The 16,989-nt window shown below is 41.4% G+C and overlaps 1 protein-coding gene across 1 annotated transcript; it reads left to right on the top strand.

Annotated features, from left to right (window-relative positions):
* The first annotated feature begins 7,001 nt into the window (after window positions 1–7,001).
* LOC116352961 (iroquois-class homeodomain protein irx-1-like) lies at window positions 7,002–11,426 on the top strand. Its single transcript, XM_031812189.1, has 4 exons — window positions 7,002–7,472; window positions 8,869–9,862; window positions 10,247–10,322; window positions 11,058–11,426. The coding sequence occupies exons 1-4, from the start codon at window positions 7,227–7,229 to the stop codon at window positions 11,113–11,115; spliced, it is 1,374 nt and encodes a 457-aa protein (XP_031668049.1). The 5' UTR covers window positions 7,002–7,226; the 3' UTR covers window positions 11,116–11,426.
* The last annotated feature ends 5,563 nt before the right edge of the window (window positions 11,427–16,989 follow it).

Below are 16,989 nucleotides of genomic sequence, written 5' to 3'. Positions count from 1 at the left end.
GTGGTTAGGAAGATACAGTATAGGAACAGGACAGAGGTCATGTGAGAGAGAACAGTGGGCTGTGACGGTGCAGACAGCGGAGATATAAACTCCACCTCTGGGGTTATCTTTTAACACATCATTTTTTCATCTGAGGGATCCCGAGTGGCGCAGCCGTCTAAGACACTACATCTCAGTGCTTGAGGCATCACTACAGACACCCTGGTTCGAATCCGGGCTCTATCACAACCGGCTGCGATTGGGAGTCCCATAGAGCGGCTCACAATTGGCCCGGCGTCGTCCGGGTTACGGGAGGGTTTGGCCGGTGTAGGCCGTCATTGTAAAATAAGAATGTGTTCTTAACTGACTTGCTGGTTAAATAAAAATATATATACAAACATCTGTATAATGTAATATACAGTGCCTTGCGAAAGTATTCGGCCCCCTTGAACTTTGCGACCTTTTGCCACATTTCAGGCTTCAAACATAAAGATATAAAACTGTATTTTTTTGTAAAGAATCAACAACAAGTGGGACACAATCATGAAGTGGAACGACATTTATTGGATATTTCAAACTTTTTAACAAATCAAAAACTGAAAAATTGGGCGTGCAAAATGATTCAGCCCCCTTAAGTTAATACTTTGTAGCGCCACCTTTTGCTGCGATTACAGCAATAAACATGTTTATTTTTGAACCATTTTTTATTTTTTTTATTTTACCTTTATTTAACCAGGCAAGTCAGTTAAGAACAAATTCTTATTTTCAATGACGGCCTGGGAACAGTGGGTTAACTGCCTGTAGATTTTGCTTTATGTTTTGGATCATTGTCTTGTTGGAAGATAAATCTCCATCCCAGTCTCAGGTCTTTTGCAGACTCCATCAGGTTTTCTTCCAGAATGGTCCTGTATTTGGCTCCATCCATCTTCCCATCAATTTTAACCATCTTCCCTGTCCCTGCTGAAGAAAAGCAGGCCCAAACCATGATGCTGCCACCACCATGTTTGACAGTGGGGATGGTGTGTTCAGGGTGATGAGCTGTGTTGCTTTTACGCCAAACATAACGTTTTGCATTGCTGCCAAAAAGTTCAATTTTGGTTTCATCTGACCAGAGCACCTTCTTCCACATGTTTGGTGTTTCTCCCAGGTGGCTTGTGGCAAACTTTAAACGACACTTTTTATGGATATCTTTAAGAAATGGCTTTCTTCTTTCCACTCTTCCATAAAGGCCAGATTTGTGCAATATACGACTGATTGTTGTCCTATGGACAGAGTCTCCCACGTCAGCTGTAGATCTCTGCAGTTCATCCAGAGTGATCATGGGCCTCTTGGCTGCATCTCTGATCAGTCTTCTCCTTGTATGAGCTGAAAGTTTAGAGGGACGGCCAGGTCTTGGTAGATTTGCAGTGGTCTGATACTCCTTCCATTTCAATATTATCGCTTGCACAGTGCTCCTTGGGATGTTTAAAGCTTGGGAAATCTTTTTGTATCCAAATCCGGCGTTAAACTTCTTCACAACAGTATCTCGGACCTGCCTGGTGTGTTCCTTGTTCTTCATGATGCTCTCTGCGCTTTTAACGGACCTCTGAGACTATCACAGTGCAGGTGCATTTATACGGTGACTTGATTACACACAGGTGGATTGTATTTATCATCATTAGTCATTTAGGTCAACATTGGATCATTCAGAGATCCTCACTGAACTTCTGGAGAGAGTTTGCTGCACTGAAAGTAAAGGGGCTGAATAATTTTGCATGCCCAATTTTTCAGTTTTTGATTAGTTAAAAAAGTTTGAAATATCCAATAAATGTCGTTCCACTTCATGATTGTGTCCCACTTGTTGTTGATTCTTCACAAAAAAATACAGTTTTATATCTTTATGTTTGAAGCCTGAAATGTGGCAAAAGGTCGCAAAGTTCAAGGGGGCCGAATACTTTCGCAAGGCACTGTATATATTCTGCAGCAGTGCTTCTATCAACATAACCAATAACTAAGGATCCTGAAATTATAGGTGGATAGATGTTATGCAACATCACAAATTACTTTATTTAATTTAGTACCTTTTAGTTCACCTCATCAACAGAATGAGTATATGTAATGTAGTATCTTTCAGATCAGCTCATCAACAGAATTAGTATATGTAATGTAGTATCTTTCAGATCACCTCATCAACAGATGTGTTATAATAAAGTTGAACATGATCAAGTCAAACAGAATCCATAGAACTCAATGTCACTAGAGAGGCATTGGAGCTGTGATCTCTGATCACTGATTCAGACCGTATAGTTTACCATGGGATTGGAGGATTTATGCTTCTAGTTGTCTGAGGTTTTTACCTCGAAAATGAAAATCAGGTGTTTACCTGTCTGTTGTCTTGCTTGAACTGAACTGAATGAATAACTAGACAATCTCCCTCATAGTAATATTGATCATGCCAAATCAGTGAGTAATGAGGGTAACTCAGGTATATGGATTTAATCTGTAACTGACTAGAGAACACTGTGTAGTGTAGTGTAGTGTAGTGTAATGTAGTGTAGTGTAGTGTAATGTAGTGTAGTGTAGTGTAGTGTAGTGTAGTGTAGTGTAGTGTAGTGTAGTGTAGTGTAGTGTAGTGTAGTGTAGTGTAGTGTTGGGCTGATGCTGAGGCTGTGAGGATTCCATCCACTGAGAGACTGTGTGTCCTGGTGACTTTAATAGTATTAGGAGTGGAGACCATAGAGCTATAATCTAAAGAGAAGAGACTCCCACTCTTCTCTTTCATGTTCATCCTGTTGGATTGTTCGAGATGTCAGTCTGGCTGAAAGACTGCCATCAATGTACTGGTTCCCCTGACAGTGACGCAGCGCGGAGCTCACCGCTGTACCTGTCTGCATTAGAACGGTGTGTTGCGCTGGTTAAGGATGCCTTGATTTATCAACTATAAAATACATTTATAAAGTTATTCTGACAGGTTCAATCCAATTAATTAAATCGATTACAAATCAATGGGACCAGATGTAGTGATCCGGTGATTAGGGTAGAGCAAAAAATAGAAAATAGTCAAATATGTCGTTTTTATTTAATTAAAGAAATGTTAAGGTTTGTGTGAACGAACTTATTAATAACAGTTAACGTTGGCGAAACTATGAAGACTACTCTGAATCTAATGAACAGAATAAACCCAGAATATATGAGGTTTTTGTGTGTGTGTGTGTGTGTGTGTGTGTGTGTGTGTGTGTGTGTGTGTGTGTGTGTGTGTGTGTGTGTGTGTGTGTGTGTGTGTGTGTGTGTGTGTGTGTGTGTGTGTGTGTGTGTGTGTGTGTGTGTGTGTGTGTGTGTGCCACATAAGGTTGGGATTATCGATGAGTGACACCATGCGACATGCGTGTGCGGTAGAAGTCCATCTGTTTCTCGGAACAGTATCCAGAGTGAAGACATTATTATTCCTGTGGAAGAGGGGCTGCTGCTTTTAGCATTAAGGGGCAAACACTTCCCGCCTGAACGTGTTAACCTACTATTCTCCCGGTGTGAGCGCGCGCGGCGAAGTGGTAATGAGACTTTAACAAGGCTAATAAATCAGTTAACGGAGAACACGCTTTATTGCCCTGACCACGTGCCATTGTTTGCCAGGAGTCACATTTCCACCAGGTTAAATACACTTTCCATGGTAATACTACATGCAGATATATTATAGACATTGTCATACAACATTTTACAGATTGAGGAGAATATCTCAATTTAAAACATACCTCTGAAACGCATAAGGTGAAGGTAACGTTTTAGATAATGTCCTCTGGTTACATTTATTGCTAATAAAAAAAAATAGTAAATAAGTATTGAATTATTATTATTATTATTATTATTATTATTATAACCAGCTTATTGCTGCTACTGTATTTACTATTTTTATTATAATTGTTCTTTATTATTTTGAGTGATTCTCACCCTTTATATATTTAATTTTAAAATGTATTTTTTCAACGTCTCTGTCATCTCCATCAGGAGATATTCCCCGCGTGCAATCTGCTCCATCTCTCGCCAGCACATTTCCAGCAGGTTATCACAATCACCGTTCGTCCTATTTCTGATGTGTTCCGCTGATTACCATCAGTGCCCTCAGATATCCCAGACTGATCATCGCGCTGCAATATCCACTCTGAGCCATCTGGAGCAGATCATATCGCTGACTCCGGCTCAGTCCCCAAGTATTCAATCTACACAACCCTTTCAAGCACCACGAAGACGAGATGGTTGGTTTCAAACCGAGTAACAGCGACCCCACATAGGTGAGTCCACGTGGTGCTCTGAAAGTGTTCGGTTCGGGCGACAGAAGTGTCATCCTCTGCAGATGGAATAACAACCACGGATGGCCCGTTTAGCGATATCAGCAGGCCAACAGATATTTATTGCAGTCCGAGATTGAAAACCATGTATTGTTTGTATTTCAGTGTTTTGATTTAAACAGCCTATCCAACGTTACTTGTTCTAGCGCTTATTTAGGCCTAGTTTTGTAGCTTAAAAAAATGGATTTATCTGTGTACACAAAAAAACGATGTTTGTGATATGAGTGATAATTCGGCTTTCTCTTTCGTTCTATTATAGTCCCTATTGATCAGTAGGCAGGTTTACATTGACCCAGGTTTATGCGACAAAAGCAATGTCCCAACAACAATAAATATTGTGACATGTGTAATGGTAACTGCAGATATAAGATACATTTTCTACAGATCGACAACATTTGCATCCGTTCAACAGAGGTGGATTTTTATTTTGAAGAACTTTCCTTATTGCGTTAAATGATTACGGAAACGGTGTTTGTCGAATATGATTGAGGAATCTTTTTTAAGGTACGCGGGGCGCGTGATGTCACCGCATAACTATAAAGCTCCACTCCGCATTTAATTATAAATATCTACTGCTTGCAAAATATTTGTAAACAAATATAAAAAATGATGTTTCTTTGCAGGATAATGATTGTCCTGACTTTGCAGCTTCGTCTTGCTTTTCTGGTTGACTGGCAAGTTTCACCTTCCAATTATAGCAAATCTTCAGGAGTGTAAATTTCACCATGGCGCGGACCGTGGCGATACGTTGGCACATGAGAATTATTAGAATATATGGCAAATATTAGTAAATTACGGCATTATTCTAATAATGCTGCCCTTCCCGTTCTGAGACGTTAAACAGACAGGTGGGAAAGCATATAGGCTGCCGACAATGTAGCAGTGCGCCATTTGCCTAAACGTGTAATGTAAACACTTCAACCACAAAAATGTGTATTCGACACTGTAGGTTTCTGCAAAAAAAGTATTTATTTTTATTTTTTAGGTGTGACGTCATTGTGGCCCGCCGTTTTTATCGACACATAATAGTTACATGGAAACGCACCTATCAGGAAATTGTCGCGTCTATTTTCTATGCGAACTTTCTAAATATCGAACAAAAATACACTGGACAAGTTAATGGAAACATAGCTAGTGACATGTAGTCAAAGTGCCGTTTGACTTGATAGTTTCCTCTAAAGTGGTGTCCAAGTACATTAAACACTTTGTTTACAGACTTTGAAGAGATTATAACATGTATATGAATGCATTGTCTTATTAGCCCAGTGAAACGTGTGCCATTTCAAATGCCCAACTGTTAGTAGTGATACAGTTTGTTTCAGTTGTCTTCTGGTTTTTAGGGTCCAACTGAATAATAACTAAGTGGGCTGCATCTTGTAACAAACAACTACCTATCTGTTACAAACAACTACCTATCTGTTACAAACAACTACCTATCTGTTACAAACAACTACCTATCTGTTACACTCAACTACCTATCTGTTACACTCAACTACCTATCTGTTACAAACAATTACCTATCTGTTACAAACAACTACCTATCTGTTACAAACAACTACCTATCTGTTACAAACAACTACCTATCTGTTACACTCAACTACCTATCTGTTACACTCAACTACCTATCTGTTACAAACAACTGCCTATTTGTTACAAACAACTACCTATCTGTTACACTCAACTACCTATCTGTTACAAACAACTACCTATCTGTTACAAACAACTACCTATCTGTTACACTCAACTACCTATCTGTTACAAACAACTACCTATCTGTTACACTCAACTACCTATCTGTTACAAACTACTACCTATCTGTTACAAACAACTACCTATCTGCTTTAAGTTGTTCTGATAGAAAACACTAAGCCCCCATCAACACACATGCAGACAAGCACACACACAAAAAGAACGTGAAGGGGGAGGGGTGGCTAAAAACAGAATGAAGGTTAAGCATTTTCTATAAGCACCAGCAGAGCTGAATTTCAATTAGTGACAACATTTACAAGCTTGCGTAAGATGACACTATGTGTCAATCCACTTCGCTATAGCCTAACAAAGTTTATGTTCTTCATCCATCCCAAAGCTATATAATAATACTACCATGACATGACACACTATCATAACGCCTTAGGGAATTGTACCTGTGGCCGACTGACCGTTATTTCAATCAACGTATGATTTGAGGTTTTATTCTAAATGATCGACAACATCCCCGTTCCATGTCTCATGTCATTTTCCACGTTCATCAATTCGGAGATTGGACAGAATAATAACATAATATAAATAACAAATAGAAAATAGAATAAACTCAATAAAATGGCATAATCCCAAATAGCCTATAGACATACTTTGTAAAATGTCTAAATGAGAGAGTAAATGTCCTGATAAGTACTATAGAACAAGTCCACCATTTCCCTCCTGTACTGTTCTGTGTTAATGACAGTTGAACGTATTCAGGAAGTTCCCTGCTCCTTGTGCTTTATCCCACTATGTTGGACAGCTGTAAAATCGTGTAGACAGGTTGTCATACAACAATCAAAGCTTCAGTGAATGGACTGTAATGCTAAACATTTAACATACAATACTCCCAACACTGGGACAGCGGCCCAGCCAATGCTCTAGCCACATGCTCCGGCGAGGAGGAGCTTGCAGCTCAAGTGGGATGCCAATCAAAGCATAAACTTCAAATTGTATCTGAGAGATCAGGCTGAGACCTGGGGGCAGGCACATCAGTTGGAGCTCAATTGTTGATGTGATCACATCCAACGGTCTTGCAGCGAAAGAGAGCAGCTGAGATTTAAAGAATAGCAGAAGAACCATTGTGACCTATTGCTGCTGTGCTTCCTGGCCACTTTCTCTTTGACTTCTTTACGCTTCGGTCTCGTGTTCCGACGTGTTTTGGCATACGACTCGGCGGAGAGGATGTCTTTCCCCCAGTTGGGCTACCCTCAGTACTTAAGTGCCTCCCAAGCGGTGTACGGCGGGGATCGCCCGGGGGTCTTGACTCCGTCGTCCCGGGGAGGGAGCTCTGAGTTAGCGGGAAACCAGTCGGCTGCTGCGGCTGCAGTCACCTCGGTGTTGGGCATGTACGCAAACCCCTACACTGCACACAACTACAGCGCATTCCTGCCTTACAGCAGCGCAGACCTGGCTCTGTTCTCTCAAATGGTAAGGGCTGTTTCTATACTTCTGGTGTTGTATTATAGTGGTCTGTATGGTTGCTTTACGTCAAGTGTGTCACTTATTTTGCCTGGAAAAAGCACGTGAAAAGACGGCTGAGAACTATACATTCTGCGGTTTCTTTGCAAGTTGCATATACTCGCGCTCTCCGAAAGTTTGTTGATAAGAAATGACAATGCATCTATAACTTTTATCTACACGTCTTAAATATTGGAGTAATATTCATTATTCGTAAACCTACTTTGGAAGTGTATTAGTCGTTTGAAGTGGGAGTTTGTTCCAGCTGCATTCAAATAAATGTTGTTGGATCTAGATGAGCCAAAAACCGGTGTGCCGTTCGGTTTGAGGGAGAAGTTATTTAGTATAAAAGAGCGTTTAGTCTAGATAATGGTGCTTGTGACACAAATTATATAGTTTAGTTGATTTTAATTATTATAGCATTGGTCCTCGGCTTCTGAAATTTCACTAAAGACAGCTATTCGTTTTGGTGAATCGAAACAACAAAGGCCTTTGCATGAATTTGTCACGCACACAAATAATTTAACTGTTAGGATAAAATAGTAGCTATATAAACAAAACCATTACGTCAAAACATAGTCCAGGCCTCGACAATGACCTAGACATTATATTATAATTTTGTCTCGCAACATAGTTCTACTTTGTTGTATTCATTTTGAGGAAAATGATTTGAGGATAAGACGTACGTATTTTTGAAATATATATTTTTAAGGTTTATAGCCTGACATGGAAAAATAACCATTTACAGACACTTTCCAAAAGAATGCAGTTCATCGCTATAGCACCCGGTTACACGAATGCAGCGTGTCCTTCTTTAACAGACATCACAGTTTCTCCTTCTGCATCAAATAAATCATTTACAATCATGATGACATTGACATTTTATACTGTCCTACCAAATACACTTCATTTAACAATTGCAATACTTACTTCCATCTGTATTTGATACAGAAATAGTATTTCTTAAATAACAATAGGAACAGACTAGGCCGCAGTGGCAACTGACACCATTTCGGTCAAATGCATTAAAAGTAGTTCTACTCACCTCAGTAATTAAAACGCGAAAACGTATCATGAATATATGTGTGTGTATAGCTATACTCTTAAATATATAGGCTTAAATATAATACATCAGTTATGAGTATTATAGTTTTCGGAACTTTTGGACGTTATTGAAGGACATTATCCCAAACTGTAATTCACATAAACGAGTGGCATGAACGAGTTACAGGGATATCCAAGCGAGTAGGCCCATTTTTAAATGCTATTCATGTCGAAATATATGCGTGGTATTAGGCATTTATAGAAATTCACGTGTTTCTAAGCAACATATTAACCAATCCTGTGGCGTTGTTCATCCTTCCAGGGCTCCCAGTACGAGCTGAAGGACAGTCCTGGCGTGCACCCCGGCAGCTTCGCGGCCCACACCTCGCCAGCTTTCTACCCTTACGGTCAGTTCCAGTATGGGGACCCGGCCAGGCCCAAGAACGCGACCCGGGAGAGTACCAGCACGCTGAAGGCCTGGCTCAATGAGCACAGGAAGAACCCCTACCCCACCAAAGGAGAGAAGATCATGTTGGCCATCATTACTAAGATGACCCTGACGCAGGTGTCCACCTGGTTCGCTAACGCCAGGAGGAGGTTGAAGAAGGAGAACAAGGTGACGTGGGGAGCCAGGAGTAAAGAGGACGAGGATGGAAACATCTTCGGCTCCGACAACGAGGGAGACGCGGAGAGGAACGATGACGAGGAGGAGATCGATCTAGAGAGCATCGATATAGACAAGATAGACGACAACGATGGAGATCAGAGCAATGAGGAGGACGATGATAAACCGGAGGGCAGAGAGCGAAACCGAGAACTGGACAGTCTGGAGAAACGGCGGGCCTTTGCTCTGCAGCACGAGGCCTTCGACAAATCTAAGAACTCAATTTCCTCCGGGAAGGAACTTTCTGATAGCAACAGCAACACCAGAGTTGTGTCCCCGGACAGACAGGGAAGTTTTCAGCTCCCAGTGAACAATAAGCCTAAAATCTGGTCGTTAGCTGAGACGGCTACCAGTCCTGATAGTTCTGTCAAGTCCACCTCTCCCTCCGGCCCTACCGGTCACACCCCGCCTCAGATGCAACACCCAGCCTTCCTGCCCTCTCACGGACTATACACCTGTCAGATAGGCAAGTTCCATAACTGGACCAACGGAGCTTTCCTGGGACAGAACTCTCTGCTCAATGTCCGGTCGTTTCTAGGAGTTAATCAGCACCATCATCATAACCTCCACTTACAGACCCAGCTGCAGCAGCAGCAGGCCTCGGTGTTGGTGTCGCCTGGAGCCTCGCCACAACTCAGCCCCAAGCACATAGGTAGGTCTGCACCAGTTATGATCGTATGCCCAAAGCTTGATTTACTGTTATATTTGGGAAGCAAAAACCATAGAAAATACTGTTCATGCAAAATGCATAGCCTATCAATTGTATTTTGTCCAAAAGTGCTTTTAAAACGACTAAAATGTCTACTCACACACACACACACACACACACACACACACACACACACACACACACACACACACACACACACACACACACACACACACACACACACACACACACACATTATTTGTTATAATAATGATCATAATAATAATAACAATAACACAGAAGCATTATGTTATTACTTAGGTATTTAAGAAAAATAAAATATATATTTTGGGTAATTTTGTAATGAGTTGAATCGTTTTATTTCAGACGGTGAAAACGTTGTAAGAAGTGCCTCTCCTCCTACGCAATCTCTGAAGTCCTCATTCAGACCCCTTCATGATGGGTAAGACGCTGTTTGAATGATTGGCTAAACGCAGTTGGGCTGCATTATAACAGTAAGACTAATATTCTAATATTGTAATATCAAATGGTTTCCTCCGAAATGGTGCCATTCTGCGGTGTGTTGTGGTTAGGCTCTTAGAAGGTATAGGGACTAGTTTCTTAGTGGACAGATGTGAGAGATTGGTCTGGCTTCTAAAAAAAGAGTTGTTCTTCCCCGGGTGACACGGGGTTTCGGCTCCAGCCCCCCCCCCCCCCTCTCCTAATTCCCTCCCTCTGGAGGCTGACTACTTATCAAGTCCCCCGTAAAACGGGACCTGTCTGGGGCTCGGCTTCCCTAAAGACCCCGGGGAGCAGCCCGGCCCTGGGGAGCGTTCTAGCAGAAGACTTCTCCCCGTCTGGAGTGCTAACATTTACACAGAAACTCTCTTCCCACTGTTAGCACTAGGCCGCTGCTGGCAGTACCATCCTCAAATCACGGCCTGTTTGTGTGTGTGGTTTGGCATGTATTATACACACGTGGAATCAATCATTCGTGTCATAAATGATATGCTTTAAATACAAGTTCCTGATAGAGGTAAAACGCGTCGACAGGAACACTTGAAGAGATATAGAATCCTAGATGACATGTTCTGTATGTTGACCCAGTGGCTAGGCTACATGAAAATAATATTCTATTGTATAGAAAAACGGTTCTGTCTTTTCATTGTTCTCTTCGTCCTCCTCTGTGCTCTTTCAGCCCCAGGACTCAGCAAGAAGCCCCGCAGCTGGTTCTAACGGCCCTCTCCTCAGCTTGATCAAGACATTCTGCCCTGGGGAAAAAAAGACTTTACGCACTCAGAAAAGGACAATGAGAAATAACTTAATTCACCGTAGCATTCAGAGCAAATGGCTAATTTGATATAAACTCCTGTGGCAGGATCTCGTCTATTGTTGTAAATAATGGCGCCTGTTATTCCCTGCTCTTTACCCTGGGACGTTTGGTAGGCTTTTCCTTCTGTCTTTCTTCTGGTCTGTACATACAGTGATTTACATGTGTAAATAGTGCGTTGACGACATTTGTCCAGATCGTATATTTTGTCTAATAAACTAAATGAAATTATCGAGACATCAGAATATAGATCTTTTGTTTTTTGTATTTTCTGGATCAAACAGCTGTGACACGGTGACATATTTAGAGAACAAGGGACGCTCTCTGTTGCACAATATTATTAAACAATTTGGTTCAACCTAGTAGATTATTATCAGTATAATTATTATAACTATTATTATTGTTATTATTATTATTGTTAGTGTTATTATTATTATTGCTATTATTAATTGTATTATTATTATTATTAGTAGTAGTAGTAGTATTACTACACACATCCGTCAAGGTAAATGGCTTATCATAACTAACGCTAAGACGTTTCATTCCAATGTAATCATTAGCAGCTGAGAGGAACCCGCCTTGCACCTCTTTCCCTGTTAGAGAGAGGGCAGAGCGGGTAAAGCAGCGGATAATACCGACCCTCTCATCTAATGTTATTCCACTTTCTCCAGTTAAATGGGGAGGGAGCGTCGACGCATTGAGGTGCTAATAACCGGCCAGATGGTTGCTGGTGCCGGGAAATGGACAGAAGCAGCTGGGAGCATCATTAAGTAATAATGTGGGAACGCCCTGCCCAAACAAAATCAAATGGTTAAAATCTAATCTGTCAGAAAGAGAAGTCGATTCGGTAATATATTATTAATAGTGAGAGGTTAGCGGTCAGGTGACGTTGTTAGCAGGGTTACTGACTGTGTTGGGGTCCGGCCAGCTACATGTGATCGGAAAAGTTATAGGGATGGCTATTGGGACTGAAGGAAGCTCATTCTATTCAATCACTTTAATAATAGCTTCATGACGAGGAACAACTGCAAGGATTATGGTGATGTCATTTGAAGTGTAACATTCTTTTGGTTATTGGAATGAACGGTGGTCATGTGGATCCACAACGATCAAACTTCTATACAGAATAAGAACGATATCTTAGGCCTCATTAAACACCATAATATTAACAGGTTTCATTCAAATTAAAACAACTATTAAACAAATATAAACAAATAATAGCCACCTAAAACTGGTTTTATAACAATTACATTTCATCTGACATATTTTATTGTAGTATTTGCATTAGACGAATATATGTTGTGCTCGCTGTTAGGAGGTATGGCAGGCTGAACGTGTCGGCTGGCTCGGTGCCTGTCTATTGTTGTATCACAGCGACCTCTATAGGCTTCAGTACATTTACAGATAATATAGACCAAGTCAAAAGATTTTCACTTTAAACTCTAGAAACACTTGACAACTTGGAACTTTTTACAACTTCGAATAAGCGACCAAAGTTAGCCTAGAATATGAGTCAAAAGATGATATGTTATTTGCTCCCAAGTGGCGCAGCGTTTTACGGCACTGCATCTCAGTGCTTGTGTCATACACTACAGACACATTGGTTCGATTCCAGGCTATATCACAACCGGCCGTGATTAGGAATCCCATAGTGTAGCGCACAATTGGCCCAGCGTCGTCCGGGTTAGGGTTTGCCCGGGGTAGGCCCATATTGTAAATAAGAATTTATTTTCTTAACTGACTTTCCTAGTTAAATAAAGGTTAAATAAAATAAACTATCTCACAGTGTGTGTGGTCAGATAACGTTTGTAATATAATTACTCTTAGAAGATTGGAAACATATGTTCTATATACACTTTAAACCATAACCGTTTTCCCCTGCCCCGTTGCTTGTGAGGGTCAAATCATTTCCATTCAGCGTTAACAACGGCTATTTAAAATACTTGTTTTCTAATCATTTTACAAAGTCTAAAGATTGGTGTTGTTCTATATTAGTAAACTTGAGAGATTATTTCGTAATGAAAACTTATTTGAGTATTTTTTCCAGAGAGCAAGGCAGAGTGATGGAGGTCTAACAGAATTGAATTAATCAAATGAAGATCTAGGCCACCTCAGTGCGCACTGCAGCAGTCTCCACCGTGTTAATTCCGGGGTCAAAGTGGCTTTATTTTTCAGTAAACGTTGACTTCTCTCAAGGAGAGGAACATTTATGCGCATAAATTTGTGACATTTTGATGGCAGTTCGCTAAACAGTTACGCCGTTAAAAGCCTGTTAGAAAATTAACCAGGTCAGAGGGTGGTAAAGGCAGGACAGGGTCAGATGTGTTTGTTGTGCCTTCTGTCAAAAACACAATTCATTATATTATCAGCAACTTTGTTTAGCTATACACAAAGCTCAGCCATCTCTCAGATCTCCATCGGTAGGTTAATTCATGTATGGATTTGGGGATGATGATTACTTCTGTAAGATCACGCGCCATGAAGTTTCAATCGCCCTTGTAAATTACTATGAAGGAAAAAAGGAAAATCAACCCAGTCAAGGCACAACATGAAACGCAGAAATAAAAAAGTACTTATAATATAATGAACCAGATAATGTCTGAATAAACAACATGCCTCAGTGTTTAAATGCGCTGATATATTCAGATGGACAAAAGACAGCCCTTCCCGGAAGTCAAGGCAGGTGCGCGGAATGTCATCTTTTACTCGACATTCGCACGTCACATCTTCTCACGAGCCTTTTGTAGTTGAAATGAAATAACCCCCCCCGGTGTCTGGTTTCTGAGTTTTGTCGTGAAGCACCTTGAGGTTTGCAGCGCCGCTAGCTGCAGCCTGCCATTATATTATGTTTCCCTAATATATACAACAACACAAATCATTTAGCGGTGGATGTACAGTTGATTGTTTAATGAGTAATAAAGCGGCTAGGAGCCTATAATTAGGCTGTCACTGTGAGCTGGTCCTCCCAGCGCCCCGGGCCACAGCGGAGAGAGACGCCATTAACACTCCAAACAAATACATTTAAAACAAGCGTAGAGATAAACTGTAGAGGTGGTTCGATGTTAATGTGAAGGAAAGTTATCTCATATTTACCGCCTGTTATTTAGTGGCCAACAAGTGTAAACAACAACACAAAAACAACAGGTATAATAAAGTAACAATTATTATTAGTTTAATGACAGAAATTATTATAATAATGAGCAGTATGGGCAATTACCTTTTCCAATGAATTAAAGTGAAATGCAGTTGAATATATTATTGATTTAATGGTTGCTCATGTGATAAAACACGGAAATCTAGAAAAAATTACATGTATTAAAAGATTTAAAATGAATTAGACTTTTAATCATTCCTATTAACAAAATAGAAGTTACATACATTTTAATAATGAATACATAAACATTAGATGCCAATGCAAATTGGCACTAAATTGCTGCTATTTTGAGGAAGAACATTGGACATATGGGAATCCAGAAAGTGTACAATATTCTAACACAATATGTTGTTGACACTCATGTTATTATTTACCCAGGCCTAACCCGGTCTAACCCTAACCCTAACCCGGTCTAACCCGGTCTAACCCTAACCCGGTCTAACCCTAACCCTAACCCGGTCTAACCCGGTCTAACCCTAACCCGGTCTAACCCGGTCTAACCCTAACCCTAACCCGGTCAAGTTAGTGGCAAGTTAGTTCAGAACACGTCCTTATTTACCCCGGCCTAACCCGGCCTAACCCGGTCTAACCCGGCCTAACCCGGTCTAACCCGGACAGCGCTGGGATATATATTTTCCATGTAGTCTCGGGCCGTGGTCCCACACCATACTATGCCTTTTGTTGCTGAACACCAACAGTGACCCTTTGCTGCCTGAAATCTGACACAATGTAGCGATCCATTTACTTTGCTGTAGAGTTGTGTCTTGTGTGTGAGTGTGGGTGAGCAGAGAGGTGACACCGCGGAGGGAAAGTTTATCACTGCCTTGTCTTTTGGCAGGAGCAGCCTATTCACCCAACCCTCTGCTTTACAACACAGTCGTCTCTGCCTCTTTCATCCAGAGATGTCTGTTGTCTTTCTGAAGATGCCTTAATCCAATCATCTCCATAGTGAGAGAGAGCTGGCTGAATACCTCCTGTAGTTTGGCCCAGCTGGGAGCGACAAGTCAGTCAGTAGCAACACTACAACAATGTCCTAACACCGTGTTCAGCTGACTACTCTGCTGCTCCTTGTTTCAGGAACACAATGGGTTGAATGGGACGGATGGCATGGTCACAGGCCTTTCTTTCCAAGAGGGACAGGTCGGTATCAAACACGCCACAGGAAGAGACTGGGTTGGTGGGGGCTGGAAGGGACTGGGTTGGTGGGGGCTGGATGAGACTGGGTTGGTGGGGGCTGGATGGGACTGGGTTGGTGGGGGCTGGATGGGACTGGGTTGGTGGGGGCTGGAAGGGGGCTGCATGATTTTTGTGGAGGGGGGAGGGGGCTGGATAGCTGGGTTAGAGGAGGCTGAGAATAGGTTGGGGCCTGAGACACATGGCTCTCTCACAAATAGCAACAACGACTGGGCAGCTGCTGATGATTCACTCTCAAGCCCTGCTGACCAGGCCAGAACTGGCCAGAGCAGGCCAGAGCAGGCCAGAACAGACCAGAACAGGACAGAGCAGGCCAGAACAGGCCAGAACAGGACAGAGGAGAACGTGGAGGTAGACACTTTCTGGCTAATAAAAAACTAAATTCTGTGTTTTGATCAGCAGAGATAGAGCAGAATAGGAGGAACATTCCCTGTGTGTATGAAAGCAGATCAGAGATCCTCAGAGGTAACAGAACAGAGAAGCAACAAAACACTACTAGAGCCTTGTGGACAACATGTTGCTCTGCACCTTGTACCTCAAAACACACCCCAGATATACTGGGGGCTCATTAGGGTCAAAACAGCCCCAAATATACTGAGGCTTCATTAGGGTCAAAACACCCCCCAAATATACTGAGGGCTCATTAGAATCAAAACATCCCCCTAAATATACTAAGGGCTCATTAGAATCAAAACATCCCCCCAAATATACTAAGGGCTCATTAGAATCAAAACATCCCCCCAAATATACTAAGGGCTCATTAGAATCAAAACATCCCCCCAAATATACTAAGGGCTCATTAGAATCAAAACATCCCAAACCTATTAAGGATCCGCCTATTTTTGTTCAATATTCCCCTAAAATGACAAACCCAATGATATGCATATTATTGGTACCATTTGAAAGGAAACACTTTGAAGTTTATGTAAATGTGAAATCAATGTAGGAGAATATAACACATTAGATCTGGTAGAAGATAATACAAAGAAAAAAACAAGCTGTTTTTTTGTACCATCTTTGAAATGCAAGAGAAAGGCCGTAATGTATTATTCCAGCCCAGGCACAATGTAGATTTTGGCCACTAGATGGCAGCAGTGTATGTGCAATGTTTTAGATTGATCCAATGAACCATTGCATTACTGTTAAAAAAATGGTATCAAATCTGCCCAAATGTGCCTAATTGGTTTATTGATACATTTTCATGTTCATAATTGTGCACTCTCCTCAAACAATAGAATGGTATTCTTTCACTGTAATAGCTACTGTCAAGTGGACAGTGCAGTTAGAGTAACAAGAATTTAAGCTTTCTGCCCATATTGGATATGTCTATGTCCCGGGAAATGTTCTTGTTACTAACAACCTCATGCTAATCACATGAGCCTACGTTAGCTCAACCGTCCCGCAGGGGGGACATCGATCCTGTGAGTTTATAAGAGACGGTGGCAGAAACAT

The sequence above is a fragment of the Oncorhynchus kisutch genome, unplaced genomic scaffold, assembly GCF_002021735.2.
Source record: "Oncorhynchus kisutch isolate 150728-3 unplaced genomic scaffold, Okis_V2 Okis02a-Okis13b_hom, whole genome shotgun sequence".
NCBI lineage: Eukaryota > Metazoa > Chordata > Actinopteri > Salmoniformes > Salmonidae > Oncorhynchus > Oncorhynchus kisutch.
Note: the sequence above shows the minus strand (reverse complement) of the source record. Positions and strands in the feature narration are given on the sequence as shown.

What these genes read in the sequence shown, in the direction of transcription:
- LOC116352961 (XM_031812189.1), top strand. Translation starts at nt 7,227, where the DNA reads ATGTCTTTCCCCCAGTTGGGCTACCCTCAGTACTTAAGTGCCTCCCAA. An exon ending in ACTCAGCCCCAAGCACATAG is followed by an intron (nt 9,863 to 10,246) that starts GTAGGTCTGCAC and finishes GTTTTATTTCAG; the next exon opens with ACGGTGAAAACGTTGTAAGA. An exon ending in TTCAGACCCCTTCATGATGG is followed by an intron (nt 10,323 to 11,057) that starts GTAAGACGCTGT and finishes GTGCTCTTTCAG; the next exon opens with CCCCAGGACTCAGCAAGAAG.